At 53.1% G+C, this 15,571-nt stretch overlaps 5 protein-coding genes across 5 annotated transcripts; 1 reads left to right on the top strand and 4 right to left on the bottom strand.

The window, feature by feature from the left end:
* Window positions 1-120: 120 nt before the first annotated feature.
* A1O1_04833 (uncharacterized protein) lies at window positions 121-1,767 on the bottom strand (the record flags this gene model as incomplete). The annotated part of the gene is made up of 1 exon (XM_007725722.1): window positions 121-1,767. The coding sequence occupies one exon, from the start codon at window positions 1,765-1,767 to the stop codon at window positions 121-123; it is 1,647 nt and encodes a 548-aa protein (XP_007723912.1).
* Window positions 1,768-3,051: 1,284 nt separating this feature from the next.
* Window positions 3,052-4,129, bottom strand: A1O1_04832 (alcohol dehydrogenase; the record flags this gene model as incomplete). The annotated part of the gene is made up of 2 exons (XM_007725721.1): window positions 3,052-3,738; window positions 3,827-4,129. 2 exons carry the CDS (start codon window positions 4,127-4,129, stop codon window positions 3,052-3,054), a joined length of 990 nt encoding a protein of 329 aa, XP_007723911.1.
* Window positions 4,130-7,188: 3,059 nt separating this feature from the next.
* A1O1_04831 (uncharacterized protein) lies at window positions 7,189-10,455 on the top strand (the record flags this gene model as incomplete). The annotated part of the gene is made up of 1 exon (XM_007725720.1): window positions 7,189-10,455. One exon carries the CDS (start codon window positions 7,189-7,191, stop codon window positions 10,453-10,455), a length of 3,267 nt encoding a protein of 1,088 aa, XP_007723910.1.
* A 947-nt stretch (window positions 10,456-11,402) lies between these two features.
* A1O1_04830 (uncharacterized protein) lies at window positions 11,403-12,440 on the bottom strand (the record flags this gene model as incomplete). Its single annotated transcript, XM_007725719.1, has 2 exons — window positions 11,403-12,298; window positions 12,368-12,440. The coding sequence occupies 2 exons, from the start codon at window positions 12,438-12,440 to the stop codon at window positions 11,403-11,405; spliced, it is 969 nt and encodes a 322-aa protein (XP_007723909.1).
* Window positions 12,441-13,317: 877 nt separating this feature from the next.
* A1O1_04829 (uncharacterized protein) lies at window positions 13,318-14,434 on the bottom strand (the record flags this gene model as incomplete). The annotated part of the gene is made up of 2 exons (XM_007725718.1): window positions 13,318-14,195; window positions 14,248-14,434. The coding sequence occupies 2 exons, from the start codon at window positions 14,432-14,434 to the stop codon at window positions 13,318-13,320; spliced, it is 1,065 nt and encodes a 354-aa protein (XP_007723908.1).
* Between the last annotated feature and the right edge of the window lie 1,137 nt (window positions 14,435-15,571).

Genomic DNA, 15,571 nt, shown 5'->3' with positions numbered 1-15,571 from the left:
GCAGGACTTGTTCCTTTCCGTAATGCCCAGAACCCAGAACTCCACCCATGCACTACCCCTGCTCTGGGGACAGCTATTCAAAGAGATCAAGCCATGGCTTCACAGAAGTCCAAAGAGACGCTATTCTTCCTCGCTGACTTCGCTCTCGTCGTCTTGCGGGGCCATGCCAATGCCAATGCCCAACCCAATGCCCGCGGCGGGAGCCATAGCAGGTTTAGATTCTTCCTCTTCCTCCTCCAGCGCAGCCTCAAGTGCGGCGGCAAGCAGGTCTTCGTCATCGTCGTCATCGTCGTGTCCGGTCCGCGTGGTTAGAGCAGGGGGCGTTGGCGGCTCCTCCATATTATGGTGATGGTGACGGTGAACGTTTTTATCAAGATGTCGGCTCTGCGCTGCTTCGTCTTCATCTTCATCATCCGCTCTTGAGATGTCGCCACTGGCGGGTGCAGTCAACCGTCTATCCTGCGGACTGCCGAGCTCGAACTCTTCAACATCGCCGTCCTCATCAGACGAGCCGATGGAGGCCCCCTCAATATCCTTCATCGTCACTTCCCGATCGTTGTGGCGGACTTGCTCGTCGGCCCCAGGCCGGAAGGATGGGAGTGGTTGCGACTGTGCATTCGAGCTTATGCCTCCGACCGGCGTCCCTGTATGGCTGCGGAACATTTCGGGGTCTACCCTTCCGCGCCGCGAGGGACGGTCGTCAGGAGGCGGGCTGCCCATGTCGATCTCCAGACCGCCGTCGTCGTCATTAATGATGATATGTGGTGAGCTGCCGATGTTGGCGGATATATTGCGAGTGTGGCTTTGGGTAACTCGTTGACTTGGTCTTTGATTGCTACCATATCCACTGGTATTGGATCGCGGATTCGCACCCGGACGCGATACAGCAAGTGTTTCGTCGTCGTCTGAGTCTGAGTCAGTTATGTGTGTTTTGCTCAGAGGCTGTGCAGAAGTTTTGGGGTTGTCACGCTTAGTTGCGGCCTTGGAGCTCGTTGACGGCGTGGTAGTCCGGCCAGGGCCATGTGTTGGACCATCACTTCTCTTCTTCCGCTGTGTGGTAGGGTGTGATGTGACCGGAGTGGGTTTAAACTGCGGCGTCGTTGCTGAGAACCGGCTTCCCGAAGGCACAGGCGTAGAGAGTCCGCTCAAGGGCGTGCGGTTGCCTGGCTGCTGAGCAGATTTCTCCATATTTTCGCGGGCTTCGGCAAGAAAATGACGATAGTCGTAGGGATTTGAAGCATCAGGAGTCTCATCCTCCGGTGCGGGTGACGTGTGCCTGGACGCGTTTGTCTGCACCGACTTTGTACTTTGAGGTTGCCTTGTAGGTAGTTGTGGCAGCTCGTGAGCTTCCTTGGATGAGTGGCCAGCGCCTTGTTTGAGGTTCATGTCCAGGGATGCAGATAGAGTCTCGAGCATGAAGCATGACTTTGCCTTGTCGAACACGAGAGCTAATGGTCTTGATCGATCTTCAGGTTTCCCATCTTCGGAGAGGTTCATAACTCCCGTGTATCGGAAGTCCCCATCATCTTCCGAGCCCCCGCTTGCAATGAGAAGTTGATATTCATCTCCTGACTTGGTCAGTTTGCTTTCTCGAGAGCCAAATCCGGATTTCGGCTGCCAGTTATAACGAATGTTCAAGAGAGACTTTTTGGGGCTGCCAGTCCCGCTCTCTTTCAGGCTGTCTCCGAGAACTATGGGATATTCTGCAGGGCGTCGTGGATCAATCCAGCCGGATGGCCGTATGGGGTGAAGGGCTGGCGAAGCCATCACGGCTGAATCAAACTGATAAAGCTGGTGGGCACGACTGTGGATTCGACAGTGTCAAACTTGTAGGATGGACAGGTTCATGGGGAATAAGCGAGCAACTATGAGATGAAGGAATAGAAAGGAAGAAAATGCGAAGACTCTTGCGAAGTGACCAAAGAACTAGATGATTGCATCGAGACCCAAGGGAAGGAAGTAAGAAGACGGTGGGAACGATATCGAGACCTCGAACAAAGAGGTCGAGGTGGAGGTTCGAGTCTGAGGACTGAGGCCCGTTTGTTCCAGATGCGGCTCCGCTTCGGGCGCAGCTTCCGGCACGTGCCAGCGGGTTTTGTGGGTTACTAACTACTTAGTACTACTAGTAGTGCCTAGGTTAGCGCAGGCGCAGCTACGGCGGAGTGCGGTTGAGGGGAGGTGCAGCGCAGTTTGGCATTGCAGACCGTCCCCGCGTACTTCACATAACCGTGCACCCTGTGGCACTAGTTATTTGCACCCCACCCTGAGGTGGTTTACAACTCACAGAGTCCTCAACAGAGTACTCAACAGCGTATCTAACAGAGTATCCAATAGTGTATCCAGCAGCGTACTCAACAGCGTAGTTAATAGCGTATCCAACAGTGCAACTTATAGAGTATTCAACAGAGTACTCAACAGGGTATCCAACAGCGTATCCAACAGCGTATCCAACAGCGCATCCAACAGCGCATCCAACAGCGCATCCAACAATGTATCCAACAGCGTACTCAACAGCGTATCCAACAGTGCAACTGATAGAGTATCCAACGGCGTATCCAACAGAGCAACTCACAGAGTATCCATCAAAGTAGTCAATAGTGCATCTCACAGCGTAGCCAATAGCCTATCTTACAGCCTATCTCACAGCGTAGCCAGCAGTTAGTAAAGCCTAAATATCAGTTGTTGTGGTGGTGTTTTGCAATTTTGCAAAATGGAAAAAAAAGATTTTGGCTAGTGGGCTACCTACTCCGCGTTAGGCATTCAGCCTTGCCAACGGTTTCGAAAACTGCTCGCGGCTGCCCTCGATGGGGACGAGGGTGATGCCGCACTCTCTAAGCGAAAAGCCACAAATGCAGGGGGAAGCTGATAGTACCAAACTCTGTCAGAGGCTTTAGGCGATCCTCAAGTTCTAGGCCGCTGCATGTCTTGTCGATAATTGTGAACACTTCAGTCAAGTCGACGAATCAAGACGGAACTGCCCTGACACACTGGAATTGGGAGCACAAATTACCCATGCAGATGGGTAATCAGTTGTCAAGTCTAGGACTGAGTCTAGTTGTTAGGTCTAAGTGTTTCGTAGCTGTCTAGGACCGAGTCGTGCTTCACCATCTCCCAGATGTCATCAATGCGTTTCTGCGCCGCCTCAGGCAGAGGGCCGCGTCTCAACCCCGCCAGCGTCTGCTCCAACTGGGTGATGCGGCTCGCCCCAATGACGACGGCATCACCGGACTTTCCATCTAGGTGCGAGTGATAGGCGATCCACCGGTACGCCAGCTCCGCTTTAGGGATCTTGGAGGTTTCCGAGATCTCGTTCCAGATGTCCAGCGCCTCCAACAAGCTGGGCTTATTGTACAGAGCATTGTACAACTGCCCAAAGGCTGTCTCTCGACTCCACCTACCCTCGCCGCCGGAGCTTTGCGAGAGCTGTTCCCGTGTCTTTGTCAGGAATCCACCTGCCATGGGGCTGTAGGCGTAAAACGCCATCCCGTGTTTGCGGAGGACGGGGAAGAGCTCTGTTTCGGTCCTGCGAGCGACGGCATTGTAGTTCCCTTGGTAGACACTCGGGACGACGAAGTCCTTCTCCTTTGCGATGCGGATGGCCTCTTCCACCTCTGCTGCGGTGAAATTGGAGAGCCCGAAGCGGTCGAATGTCCCGGCGCGGTAGAGGTCATTGATGCCGGCGAGCGTTTCTCCCAAGGGGAACTTGGAGTCGGGCGCGTGAATGTAGAAGATGTTGACCTGTGTGATTGCAGAGTGGTCAGTCAGCCCGATCCACGTGCAAGCTGAACCCAACCCATCATAGAAAACAGGGATACGGTACACAGACCTTCTTCACACCCAATCTCCTCAAGCTCTCGTGTCCTCTCTCGACGACTTGTTCCCGAGACGAGTTGCCTGGAATCCAACCCCCAACATGCTTTGTGTCGACGAGAAAGCGTGAGCCAGCTTTGGCTTCCCCGAGCAGCTCCTCGCTGGTACCGTTCCCGTACAACTGGGCGGTATCGATCTGCTTGATACCCTCGCGTTCCAGGACATCCAACAGCTCTTTCACGGCTCCCACGTTGGTATACCCACCGTCGGACGTGATGGACCCTCCCCCGAACACAAAATTGGGCGCCGTAGTGGCCATGATGTGGAATTGGAAGATGAAGCATGAAGCACAAACAAACCCATTCTTAATGACAGACACAAGAACGGGCTCTTAAATAGTTCTTGTGTATACCGACACAAGGGTGACTTGGTTTACTGGCTATAGAGAGCATAAAATAATGAATGGGCGTGCTTAAAAATCAGGGAGTTCAATGGTGGGGTAACGCGGAGCATATGGGGAGCAACTTTGCACAGCGGTTGTGGGGGCCCGCCAATGCCGTGTACATGCATGGGTATACAATCCCAGTGACCGCTCATTGGAGCAAATTGCGCCATTTCCTGGTACTTTCGAGCTGCTTAGAAGTTCCAGCGTGTTCCAAGCTGAATCGTAGGACCCAAGGTTGATGGATGAAATGCTGATGAAAGAGTTAAAACCAGCGGAAGTTGGCCGTGTCGGATGTCAACGCCACGGTCTACTGTGTACATCGGCAGGCCGTGTCTGGATCCTTGACGTGCAGATGGTCATATAAATGTTGTAGTGATCCTAAAGGCTAGCAAACCCGTCTCGAATATCCCTCCAAGGTTCGGGTCCCTCAGATGCCCCAATATGCTTCCCCTTGTCCGTCCTATGGAGAGAGAGAGGGTGAGTTACGGGGTGATGATATTAAAGGCGGCACGGTCGGGGATGATGCCTAAGTGACCGCCGAGCGGATTTTCCTTTGCTTGAGCCGCTAAGCCTAGATCGCCTGCGCCTCTGCGTTTGAAGAATTCAAGTACCAGAGTTGCAGATCACTTCACCATTTACCTCGAGGCTACCCTTCTCTCCGACAGTCTTCTTCTGTGTCTGCAGTGGAAGTCCACTCGGTTTCTCCTGCAAAATGACAACAGCTCATCGACCTACCTTTGACCCCGCCAAAGGCAAAGAGGCCAAGCTTGGCCCGGCGTATCATCAACGCCCACAGCCAGCGCATACACTACTCAAGGTCCGACAGCCAAGGTCAAGGCGGAGCAGCCGATAGCGAGAAAAGAGATCTACGGGCCGAACTACTCGCAGCAGAAGCAGCACATTTTGCAACGACAAAAGGCACGACCGCGGAACCTCTATCAGACTCGGCCAATCCTCCCAAACGTCCGCTCGAGCACGCATCGGATGACATCGAAGGGCGTCGTGGTGAAGCGAGCGCAGTCAAACGTATCCCCTCTTCTGAGAGCGCTGGACCCGGCGCCGCACCCCCGATGCTGCCAGTCTCCGGTCACCTCGGTCAGCATGCTGACATCTGCCCAGCGTCGCCCCTCATGCAGTACCAGACCAAACATGGCGCCGTGTGGGCCTTCACGCCATGTCACGTCCGAGTGTGACGTCGCGAAGACATACATACATAGTATGCTTAAGAACCACGTGCATTATATACTTACACACCATCAAGACGGAGTATACTAAGTGCAGCCATTGCCATCCCTCTATGACAAAGCCAACAGGGTGCACTGGAGACGCCGCAATTCCGTAACAACGAAGGCCACAGGGCTGAAGGATGCCTTCCAATTGGTGGCGGATGCGGCGACGTGTCCTCTCCGGGCTTCGCCGCTGTCTATGCTGAAGAAGAGCATTTTGAAGACCTCGTTGATCAGCATAAGAACTATGTATTATTTATTTTGAGATCACCTAATGAGCTTCAAAATATTACTAGTATGCGCATGTTGGACTGATTGAATACATACATAGTAGTAGTACAAGAAGATGCGAGCGAGATCACACACTGTTATGCACAACGCAACCTCGCCGGGGATTGATGCCTCTGCCAGAGACTGTGTGTTGAACTCAATCCATTGGTACAGTAAAGTAGTAAGTACTTGGTACTATGTATTTGACCCCATCCAGCGTGAGCAGATTCAAGCCTATGTAATGCCTCCCTCGCCACGAGAAGAAATTGAAAGCGTGGAATTTGATGGTCTGATCGGCCTTGTCTACCAAGCTACGCGATTGCTCGTAAGTAAGGTTGGGACTGTTGTTTGGCTTATCCTCTGTCGTCGCTATTGCAGCGTCCATCCGGTGGACGGCAGCAACCAGGAGAGCAGCAGCGCCTCGTTGTCTTGACTGTCCTCCGTGGACTATTCCCACTTCGTATCTTAACAGTCCTCCGTGAAGTAGTAGGGCCCCGATGTCTTGTCCTGCTTGTCCTGCTCGCAATTTTGTGGTAAATGGATGGATATTGTCTAGGGTACACCCTTCAAAAGAATGTCAATGAGTACTGTACACCAACAGAAACTTGACCTGTACATGCGAACGAATAAATAAACACAGCAGTCAGCAACGGGACGAAGTTAACATAGATGCTTCTCGCCGAAGGTATCCCCCACGATTCGGGAAGAGAAGAGACGTACCGTTCTTTATCCGTACCTGACTTTGAACTCGGGAATGTCAAACGACAAGCTTGCTCGGTTCGATCGTTAGAGGACCCAGGGTGTCGGCCACCTAGGCACATCACAATCGTACATCGTAAAGAATAGGAAGGCAGCAAGACTGTGAGTTTGGATCCACTTCGACAAGCAGTGCTCAACAAGAAGAAGCCACTCTTCTCGTATAAGAAGTTTTCATTTTCGATACTTCCATTGCCACACCAGTTCTGAGCAGTTTAAATCTCCATCTCCTGTATCGGGATCCCGCGATTTCCTCCCAGTTAGTCACCATAGCCTGAGCAGTTCCAACCTTAGACATCGACCTTCCCCGAGTGCGAGACTGTACCGGCATCATCCTTTGTTATCACTTGCTCTTCACACACATCTTTGGCTCGTGAGAATAGTAAGATACACCTGGTGCAGTGCCAGGCTCCAGGCTCCAGGCTCCAGGCTCTTTTCTCTCCTTTCCTGATACACATCATGATTGTTGAAGTAGGTAATCCCAACTCTACAGACGCGGATTCACCAGTATCAATCAGACGACTTAACTGCGAGTCAAGTTAGTGTCTCGGAACACCTGCCACATTCTGTAAATATGTTCTTTGCCGACTTGAGACTGCGCCGCCTTCTCTCCTACAACTTAATCTCACTGACCACCCCCACCGTCGGCGACATTGTGGCCCTCTTGGACGCGCCGGACAGATGCGAGCCCTCGAGATTAACGATCATGTCGCCGTCAAAAACGATCCAAGCCTCTATGGCACTGTCCAGCGCACAAACACCGACTCGTATGAGCCTTTGGGGGATGAGTTAATCATCGCTCACACCCACATCCCACCCGGCGTCCTTAACGAATTTGTCGTCAAAGGCGTGCCGCCAGAGGGCTATGTCTTTGTCCAATTTGCGGATGAAGCTGCTGGCAGTTCATTGGTGAGCGAAGATGATCTCATATTGTTGAGCCGTGTCTTTCAACTGGGAGATACCGTCAAGCAAGATGGGAATTCCATGACCGGCGCAGTTGTCAATATCTCAGAATCCTACACATTGGAGCCTATCACAACAAAACAAGATTTTGCGAGAAGTCTTGACCTCAATGTGTTTGAGTCCGTCAAGTGTTCCCCCGAATGCGGATCTCTGTTGCCTCCACAGTTCTCTCATCCGAACCCGCACACCCTGATTCATGATGTTCCCTCAACAGAACTGAAAAGAGCGCAAGATCTGATCAAGGATGACTACATAATATCTGGTGACTGGCTGGGTCTGGCAGACGACGTGATTTATGATGTCGTGATTCGTCTGGAAGACAAGTCGATTGTGGTGGTGACTGGCTTGGATGGCCTTCACATCCCCGTCCCTGACTATGGAAAGCCCCTTGTTGCATTACCGGAGCCCGATGGATTTAAAAGACCAGACGTCCTTGTGGCTACACAAGGCTGGTCAAGCACAATCCCCGTACAGATGCCACGGCCCGGGTCTTTTGTCATTGTGGATCGGACTGCCCTCAGACATGGACGGTGGCTGGAAGGTTCATACAATGCCAACTGCCCTGTGCAAGGTTACGTGGTGGACATCCGAGCCCATAAGTTCTGGGTGGACTGGGTCGATCACAATCCCGTGATAGGGTGGCCGCGGACGTATGATAACTCCCCACCCCTTGATCTTTACCTCTATGACAGCATTCGAGACCCCTACGAGCGGCCCGGGCTGCGACCGAAGCAGAACCTTTGCGTCTATGATAGAGGGGTGATGCCGTCCAAATCTGCAAAGCAAGAGATGTCTGGCACCGAAGCCGGAATCTCTCACCCAGTATCGGAGAACACCCAGGATGTCTGCCCAGGGCAAGACATAGCAATCGGTGTTAACGTGAAGTTCCGAGATCCCGAAGGTGCCGCGGTGAAATATCAGGGCAGCGAAGAAACAGGACACGGCAAGTTTGTAAGAATTCCTGCCGAAGACTCTGGAGGTTGGGACGTAAACGAATTCAAAGTGGTCTACATCAAGCAACTCGCAACGGTTCTGTGGCAAGACGGAAGCACCACCACGGTAGATTCGACTCTACTTGAAGAATATGGCCTGTTCGAGTCCGAGCTGGCACCGAATGATATCGTGTTGAAACGGGAAGGCATGCGTCAGAGGCCCGTTGGGGTGAGCCGAAGGGCCAAGAACAGCGTGAAGGAGTTCAACGAGATGACCTTTTTCGAGCAGCCTCACGACCTTCTGCCTCGAAATGTTGGTGTTGTGCAATCCATCGATCCCAACGAAAGAATTGCCCGAGTTCGCTGGTACAAAGAACCCAAAATCGAGCTCCGTTCGTCAGGCCAGATCCTTTCCCCGCATTCATCCTTTGGACCCATCGGAGACGAGATAGAAGACGTATCTCTGTACGAGATCATGTCTTTCCCGTGTCTGCAGCGTCAAAGAAGGGATTTGTGTACAATTGCTCCTCCAGAAGCTGCGAACCATCCTGAGAGCCCCGACGCCTCAGGCACCTCGGCAACTGCAACTTCGGAGAGTGCCAGTGTGCAAAGAATAGCAGGATTCAGCTCAAGGAGATCTGCCAGAGCAGTGTACAGTGGAGTATCTGGTGGCTCGAACAGGCAGGCCACGGACGTCGCAAGAGCAGATGCTCAGATTGACTGGTTTGGTGAAATTGTGGCTATGGGGTTCGATGGATCGATCACCGTCCGATTGGGAGCTGCGCAGCCGTGCCGCGACGTCCGCATCGAGTTTGACTCCATCGCAAGTCTCATTGCAGATCGCGGATCGGCGGCAGACATGAGCGGCGACATGATGGATGTGGATTCCTGGGGTGACGACGCCTCATTCTTCTCCGACGACGAAAGTGTGGAACCCATTTCGGAAAGCATTGAATACGAGGGCGGTGAACGGCTGGACAACGACAGCGGCGACGATAACTGGGAGTCTGATGAAGACGCAGCGTTGACCGATGCTCATGAAGAACAGGAAACGGGAGATACTGAAATGGTAGACGCTGTTGATAAATACGACGATACACCGCCATCAGCCAAGCCGCAACCATCGATCCTGCAGCTCCATTCTGCATTACCCATGGAACCACCGCCCCAATTCATGGTCCTTGACCGTCAGCCTCCGCCGGATCAGTTCGGCTTGCACTCGGCCTCGACGGCAGGGACATTCCTGAAACGCATCATGCGCGAGCACCGTACGCTGTCCACATCGTTACCCACGGGAGAGATCTACGTGCGAACATACGAAAGCAGACTCGACCTGCTTCGATGTCTGATCATCGGACCAAGAGACACACCTTACGAGAGCGCCCCTTTTCTCATCGATCTGTACCTACCCGAGGGCTACCCCGAAACTCCTCCCACGGCGCACTTCCACAGCTGGACGAGTGGCCTGGGAAGGATCAACCCCAATATGTACGAAGAAGGCAAAATATGCCTGAGTCTGCTTGGGACGTGGGCCGGAAAGAACGAGTGCGAATCATGGAGCGAGAAGGCGACCATCCTCCAGTTACTGGTGTCATTGCAAGGCCTGGTGTTTGTCAAGGCTCCCTTCTACAACGAAGCCGGCTTTGAGGGATACGAACATGATGGGAAATACACGCGAGAGTCGGAGCAATACAGCGAGAAGGCATTTGTGATGGCGAGAGCATTTGCCAAACACGCCATACTACGTCCTCCGGGGGGCTTGGAGGACGTGGTTGCCTGGCTATATGTGCCCCACGAGCTTGCAAGGCCGGAGGATTCTCTCCTTGCGGCTATTGTCCAGCGGGGCAAAGAGTTGATCGAGAAGTCGGAGGAGGCAAGGCGGGCTGGAGATGATCGGCTCTTGGACTCGGCAGGCGGAACAGACAATGACACCCGAGTGTTTCTAAGACCTCTCAGCCGCGGAGCCGCTGTCATGCTCAAACGGACGATCGCGGAATTGCAGGAGCAACTAGACCAATTGTGCGCCGCCAATGCAGCTGAGACCGCGGCATAAGGTACCTTTAGAGACACGGCTTTTTCTCGGTGTTTCATGGTTTTTCATGACGGCTGATGAATGACTTCGATGAGGCTGTGACTGATACCCAGTGGTGCTGGCATGTCGAACGAAGAAATAGGATAGAGCCAACCTCCGTTTGATCAAACACCCATTCATTGACTGGGCATTGATTGGTCCTGGATAGTTTCTTCAAGACAGAGAAGCTAGGCTTCAAGAATGTATTATTGCTTTGACTGCCGACCGTCCATCGATGGTCAGGGTTCGTTTCCCTTGTGGAAGGGCCGGGCTATTCTAAGTTCTTCTTTCTGTTTTTTGCTTCTACCGAGTAGAGATTCCTGTATTGAACGCCAATTTGATCAGCCTCATCCTCATCCTCATCGGGACGTACATAGAGAAAGTTCTCAGGGAGAGTGGTGACGAGGCTGGGATTACCAGGGGGCGCCGCCGGGCATGGATCCACAAGGCTGAGTTTATAAGAAATTGGAGTCACACACACTCGACTCACGGTGATAGAATATGAGTGATGTACTGATGGTACGGGAGATTGGGGATGAGAGGCTTGGATGCGAGGCAAGACAATACGAGCATGGACTAGTAGTACAATACTATTAGGACAATAGTAATATACAAGCCCATCATGGATGTTCTAGGAGGTGGGTATCACAAGACCGAGTTTCAACGCGGTGAACGATGTAACCTGACCGACAGCTGATCTATATACTGGACGGATCTCGCTTTGAGAAGGCGAGACTTCGAAGGGTACATCTATCAGCGGAACAAGAACGACCACCATTTTACGTCGAGTGTGTATGCTCATTGTTGGGACACTGAGAGTAGATATTGTGATGTGCCTTCTGGCCCTCAGCTCAATCATCAACGAAAAACCATCCCTCCCTCCAACAACTAGGCGTCCTGAGTTCTGGTCGCATCGTGTGGGATGAGTATTATATGTCAAACTTCTCCCCGACCAGTTTCTCACTCAACTTCCACAAACGGTCGGCGTTCTCTTCACTGGTCGCATACTCGTAAGCAGGCGCGATTTGCGCATCCGCGAGATAACTACCACTCTGCGACTCAATGGTCGGATCGAGGGCCGCGACCAGCGTAGTCGTGATGCCCTGCTCGATCGGCTTGGGCGCCTCTGCATCAATTGGGAATGGACGGCCCGTGTTTCTCAGAGCAGCGGCCTTGATCTCGTCGATCTCGGCCCCAAAGTCGGCCAGGTGGGACGCCAGACTCGTGCTGAAAATGTTACCCGGGTGCACGGCGAAGCTGAAGATGTTTTTGTCGTGCAGTTTCTTGGCCAGCGCCACCGTGAAAAGGATGTTGGCAGTCTTGGACTGCCCGTAGGCCGACCACGGGTCGTACTCGGCGCCGTTGGAGAAGTTGTAGTCGTCAAGGCGCACAGGGCCGATCTTGTGGCCCAGACTGGTCAGATTGACGATTCTGGCTCCAGGGCCGGCGGCCAAGATCTTGGGCATGAGCAGCTTGGTGAACAAGAAATGGCCCAGGTGGTTGGTGGCGAATTGTAGTTCGATGCCGGCTTTGTTGGTCGTGTACTCTTTGATGGCCATGACCCCGGCATTATTGATCAGGATGTCGAGCTTGTCCACCGCATTGTCGATGGTGTCTGCAGCCTTGCGGACGGAATCGAGGTCATCTAGCGAGACGGGGACAAATGTCACTTTGACGTCGGGGTTCAGAGCCTTGATCTGTGAGATGACGGGCTCGACGCGCGATTGTTGCCTCGCAAGCAAAATCAGGTGCGTCGGCTTCGCATGTGCAAGGGCTATCGCTGTCTCGCCGCCCAGACCTTTGTCACTGGCTCCTGTAATGACGACTGGGGAGAAAAGCGATCAGCAAAAGCAGATCCGTAGTACGAGAGTTCTGTCTGCCAGAGATGACTTACTGGTCTTGCCTGCCGCTCTGTCCGCCAATTCGTTGACGACTTCGACGCCGGTAGTCTCACGTGTGAAGGCCATGTTTCTTGGCAGATATGCAGGTTGCAAAAGAGTCTAAGGTTTGGGAATTTGCGATCACGACGCTGGTGGAAGGGCTGTTCGATTGATGCCGCGATGTCCTGTCGAAGGCACCAGTGCCATTTTAAATATCCTCCCACGCGCTTCGTCGCCGATGTCGATTCGAGGAGTTAACCATCTCTCCAGCTGAAAACCCGGACGGAGATACTGCTGGCAGTGTGAGCCTGCGGACGCAGGAAGTGAGCCCTGGCTGTGGCGCTGGATACTTCCGGAAGCATCGAGGTCGCGGTTGGATGGCGGAAGTGCCAGATGCGGCCGATGGCCGCGCCAAGCACAGAAGCACTGCCCAAGACTCGGCGCTTAGTCAGGGATCTTATGATCTGGCCATGTAGGCAGATATCCCTTGCACTGCACTGCATGACATTATTATTGCTGACGCTGAAATGCAGGCAACACGGGGCTAAGGGGCTACGAGCCGTTTCCGCTGCGGCCGCCGCTCCGCTGGCATCGGAGTTTACCAGCTCCTCTACAACGTAGTACACAGAAGTAGTTCACAGCTCGTCAGTCAGGTCGGCAATGTACACCAACCTCCCTTGCAAGCATGAGGCATTAATAATCTTTCTTTGGGGAGAATATCTTTTTCACGTCGTTACCTCAACGGCCGCACTAAAGCGAGGGCCACCGAAGGTCCCAAGCAACAAGAGAAATATTGATACACTCAACATCAAGCGAATGCCTGGATACTCATAAAGGGGGGTATCACCGTAACAAATCAAACTCCCAATCCAAAACCTAGTCGAGCTCAATGCAACCATCGACGCATGATACAAGGTTCACTGGTCGTGTGGCCGGCGTGTCTTTGCAGACCTGTACACGCACATTAGATGTTCTCAATGACTCTCGCATTCATGGCTTGCTGAAATCCATCATTGGTGTCCATGTTGAAAGCACTGCCGGTGTTTTGCTTGGAGTTAGATCCACTGGGTTCGCCGCCACTGTGTAACTGCAGATCCGCCATGTTGGTAGGCATGGTCTGGTTGGTGGCAGGCAGGAAAATGACCTTGCTGTTGGCGGTCTTGGCCATGGCCTGCATGGCTTCGAGGTATCGGATTTGCATGGCGGGCGCGGAGCTCAAGATGTCGGCAGCTTGTCTCATGAGTTTGGCGGATTCGACCTCTGCACGAGCCGCAATGACCTTGGATTCACCGATCCGCTTGGATTGAGCGGCCATGGACAGGGAGTCTTGCAGGTCGTTGCTGAAGATGATGTCTTTGATCAACATGGATTCGACCTGAACACCCCAGCCCGATGCGACATCCTCGATTATTTCCCCGATGGACTGGGCGATCTCTTCGCGGCGCTCAATGACATCTTGCAGAACGCGGGCGCCCACCACATGACGCAGCGTGGTCTGGGTGCGCTCCACCAACGCCTGCCGGATGTTGGAAATACCAAATGCTGCCTTGTGAGGAGAGGTAATGTGGTAGTAGATGACCGAGGTCAGGTTGAGGGTGACATTGTCCTTTGTCATGCACACTTGACGGGGGACCTCGACGATTTGAATCTTGACATCCACTTGAATGAGGCGTTCGGACAGAGGATTGATCTTCACCAGACCCGGATCGACGGCACGATAGAACCGACCGAACTTGGTGACCAAGCCGACGTTACCTTGCGACACTGGCTTGTATGGATTGGGGCAGATGATGCAGCAGGGAATGGCACCGCAGAAGCCAATGCAGTTGCCGAGTGAGTTGACTACGGCGCAGGTCAGTAAACGACGACTAGTGAAGAAGAGGATGTTGCATACTCATCGATCCGTACCAGCCATGGGTTTCGACATCAGTGTCGCCTTGGAGGATTTGTGCATACGACGGCTGTAGATCTTCGCGTCGCGGAGGTTCCACCTTGATGATGCCGGCATTCTGAGGGCGGAAGCCGACAGGCGGAGTGACCGTCTTGCCGTTATCAAGACCAGAGTTTCGAGGGGAGTCCATTGTTGATGAAGTGGTTGAGGGCACCAATGCGCGTAAGGACGACAGGATGAACGAGTAGGAGTGTCGTTCTTGCGACGACGACTGGTATGAGAGTTTATGACTGTTGTGTTGATTGAAGCGAGAATATTGGCACTCGCGACTTGACAGAGGCAAACAGGTGTACTAGTAGTAGGAGGAGAAAATTGAAATCGAGGACGCTACGAGATCCAAGATGTCATGAACGCGGATATATGTGTTACTTATTGTGAGTGGGGTGAGACGAAAGTCAGCTGTGAGATGTGGTGGATGGACGGTTGAAGGGAATGGCACCAGCTACTACAGGGGAGAGGAGCCCCTAAGGCCCCTTAGCCGGTGATTTGGCAATAGAAGGACGCTTAGAGCTCTCCAGCAGCCTCTAAGCCTATAGGTGACATTGTTGTAGGTGTTCAAAATACACTCCCTGTGTTATATTTCTGGAAGCATGCAGTGGGCACCCCCAGGCTGTCTCCCCGCCGATCAGAACCCGTCTCCAAGGCAAAGCGGACCCTGGACTGGGAGCCTGACGAGCCCGCTGGGCGCACCTGACATGCCCGATAGGTGTAAAGTCCCCATGCTCGTATTCGAATGCGAGACCCTTGCTGTAATCTGATTCTGCCTCAGCGCTCACCTATAGTCGGGCGACCTCCTTGAAACCGACTCCTTCAACTCTGCACACATTAATCGCACTTAGAGTTCAGCACTGCATGTAACAGATTTATCAACTGAGCCGACCGTATAATCTTTTCCCTTGCACATTTGCTCCCTCTGCCAGTCAAGGGGGCAGTGCCTACAGTCTATGGCTGCTGCTCCACCTCGCGATCAAACTTATCTCATGCTTTTTGGGTTCTTTCTGCCTCGCCTGTGCCCATGATTCGCCCCTCGATCGAATCTGGTGCTCATCGTGCGGCACCTCTTGTCGCTACTGTTTGGCGCTGCTGCCATTCCTCCTGTCCTTTCTGCCGCATCTTCCGTGCAAGACTCTGAACTGCAAGGATCTCCCCAGCTTCGCCACGCCTGTTTCAACTCCAATCGACCCCTTCTACTAGGAATACAGTTCACGGCAGAAAGCTTAGCATCCTGGGCGGAGGTCGTGCATGTTCTCGTTGAACTCTGCTCGAT

This window comes from Capronia coronata (assembly GCF_000585585.1).
Source record: "Capronia coronata CBS 617.96 chromosome Unknown acBCG-supercont1.4, whole genome shotgun sequence".
Lineage (NCBI taxonomy): Eukaryota > Fungi > Ascomycota > Eurotiomycetes > Chaetothyriales > Herpotrichiellaceae > Capronia > Capronia coronata.
Note: the sequence above shows the minus strand (reverse complement) of the source record. Positions and strands in the feature narration are given on the sequence as shown.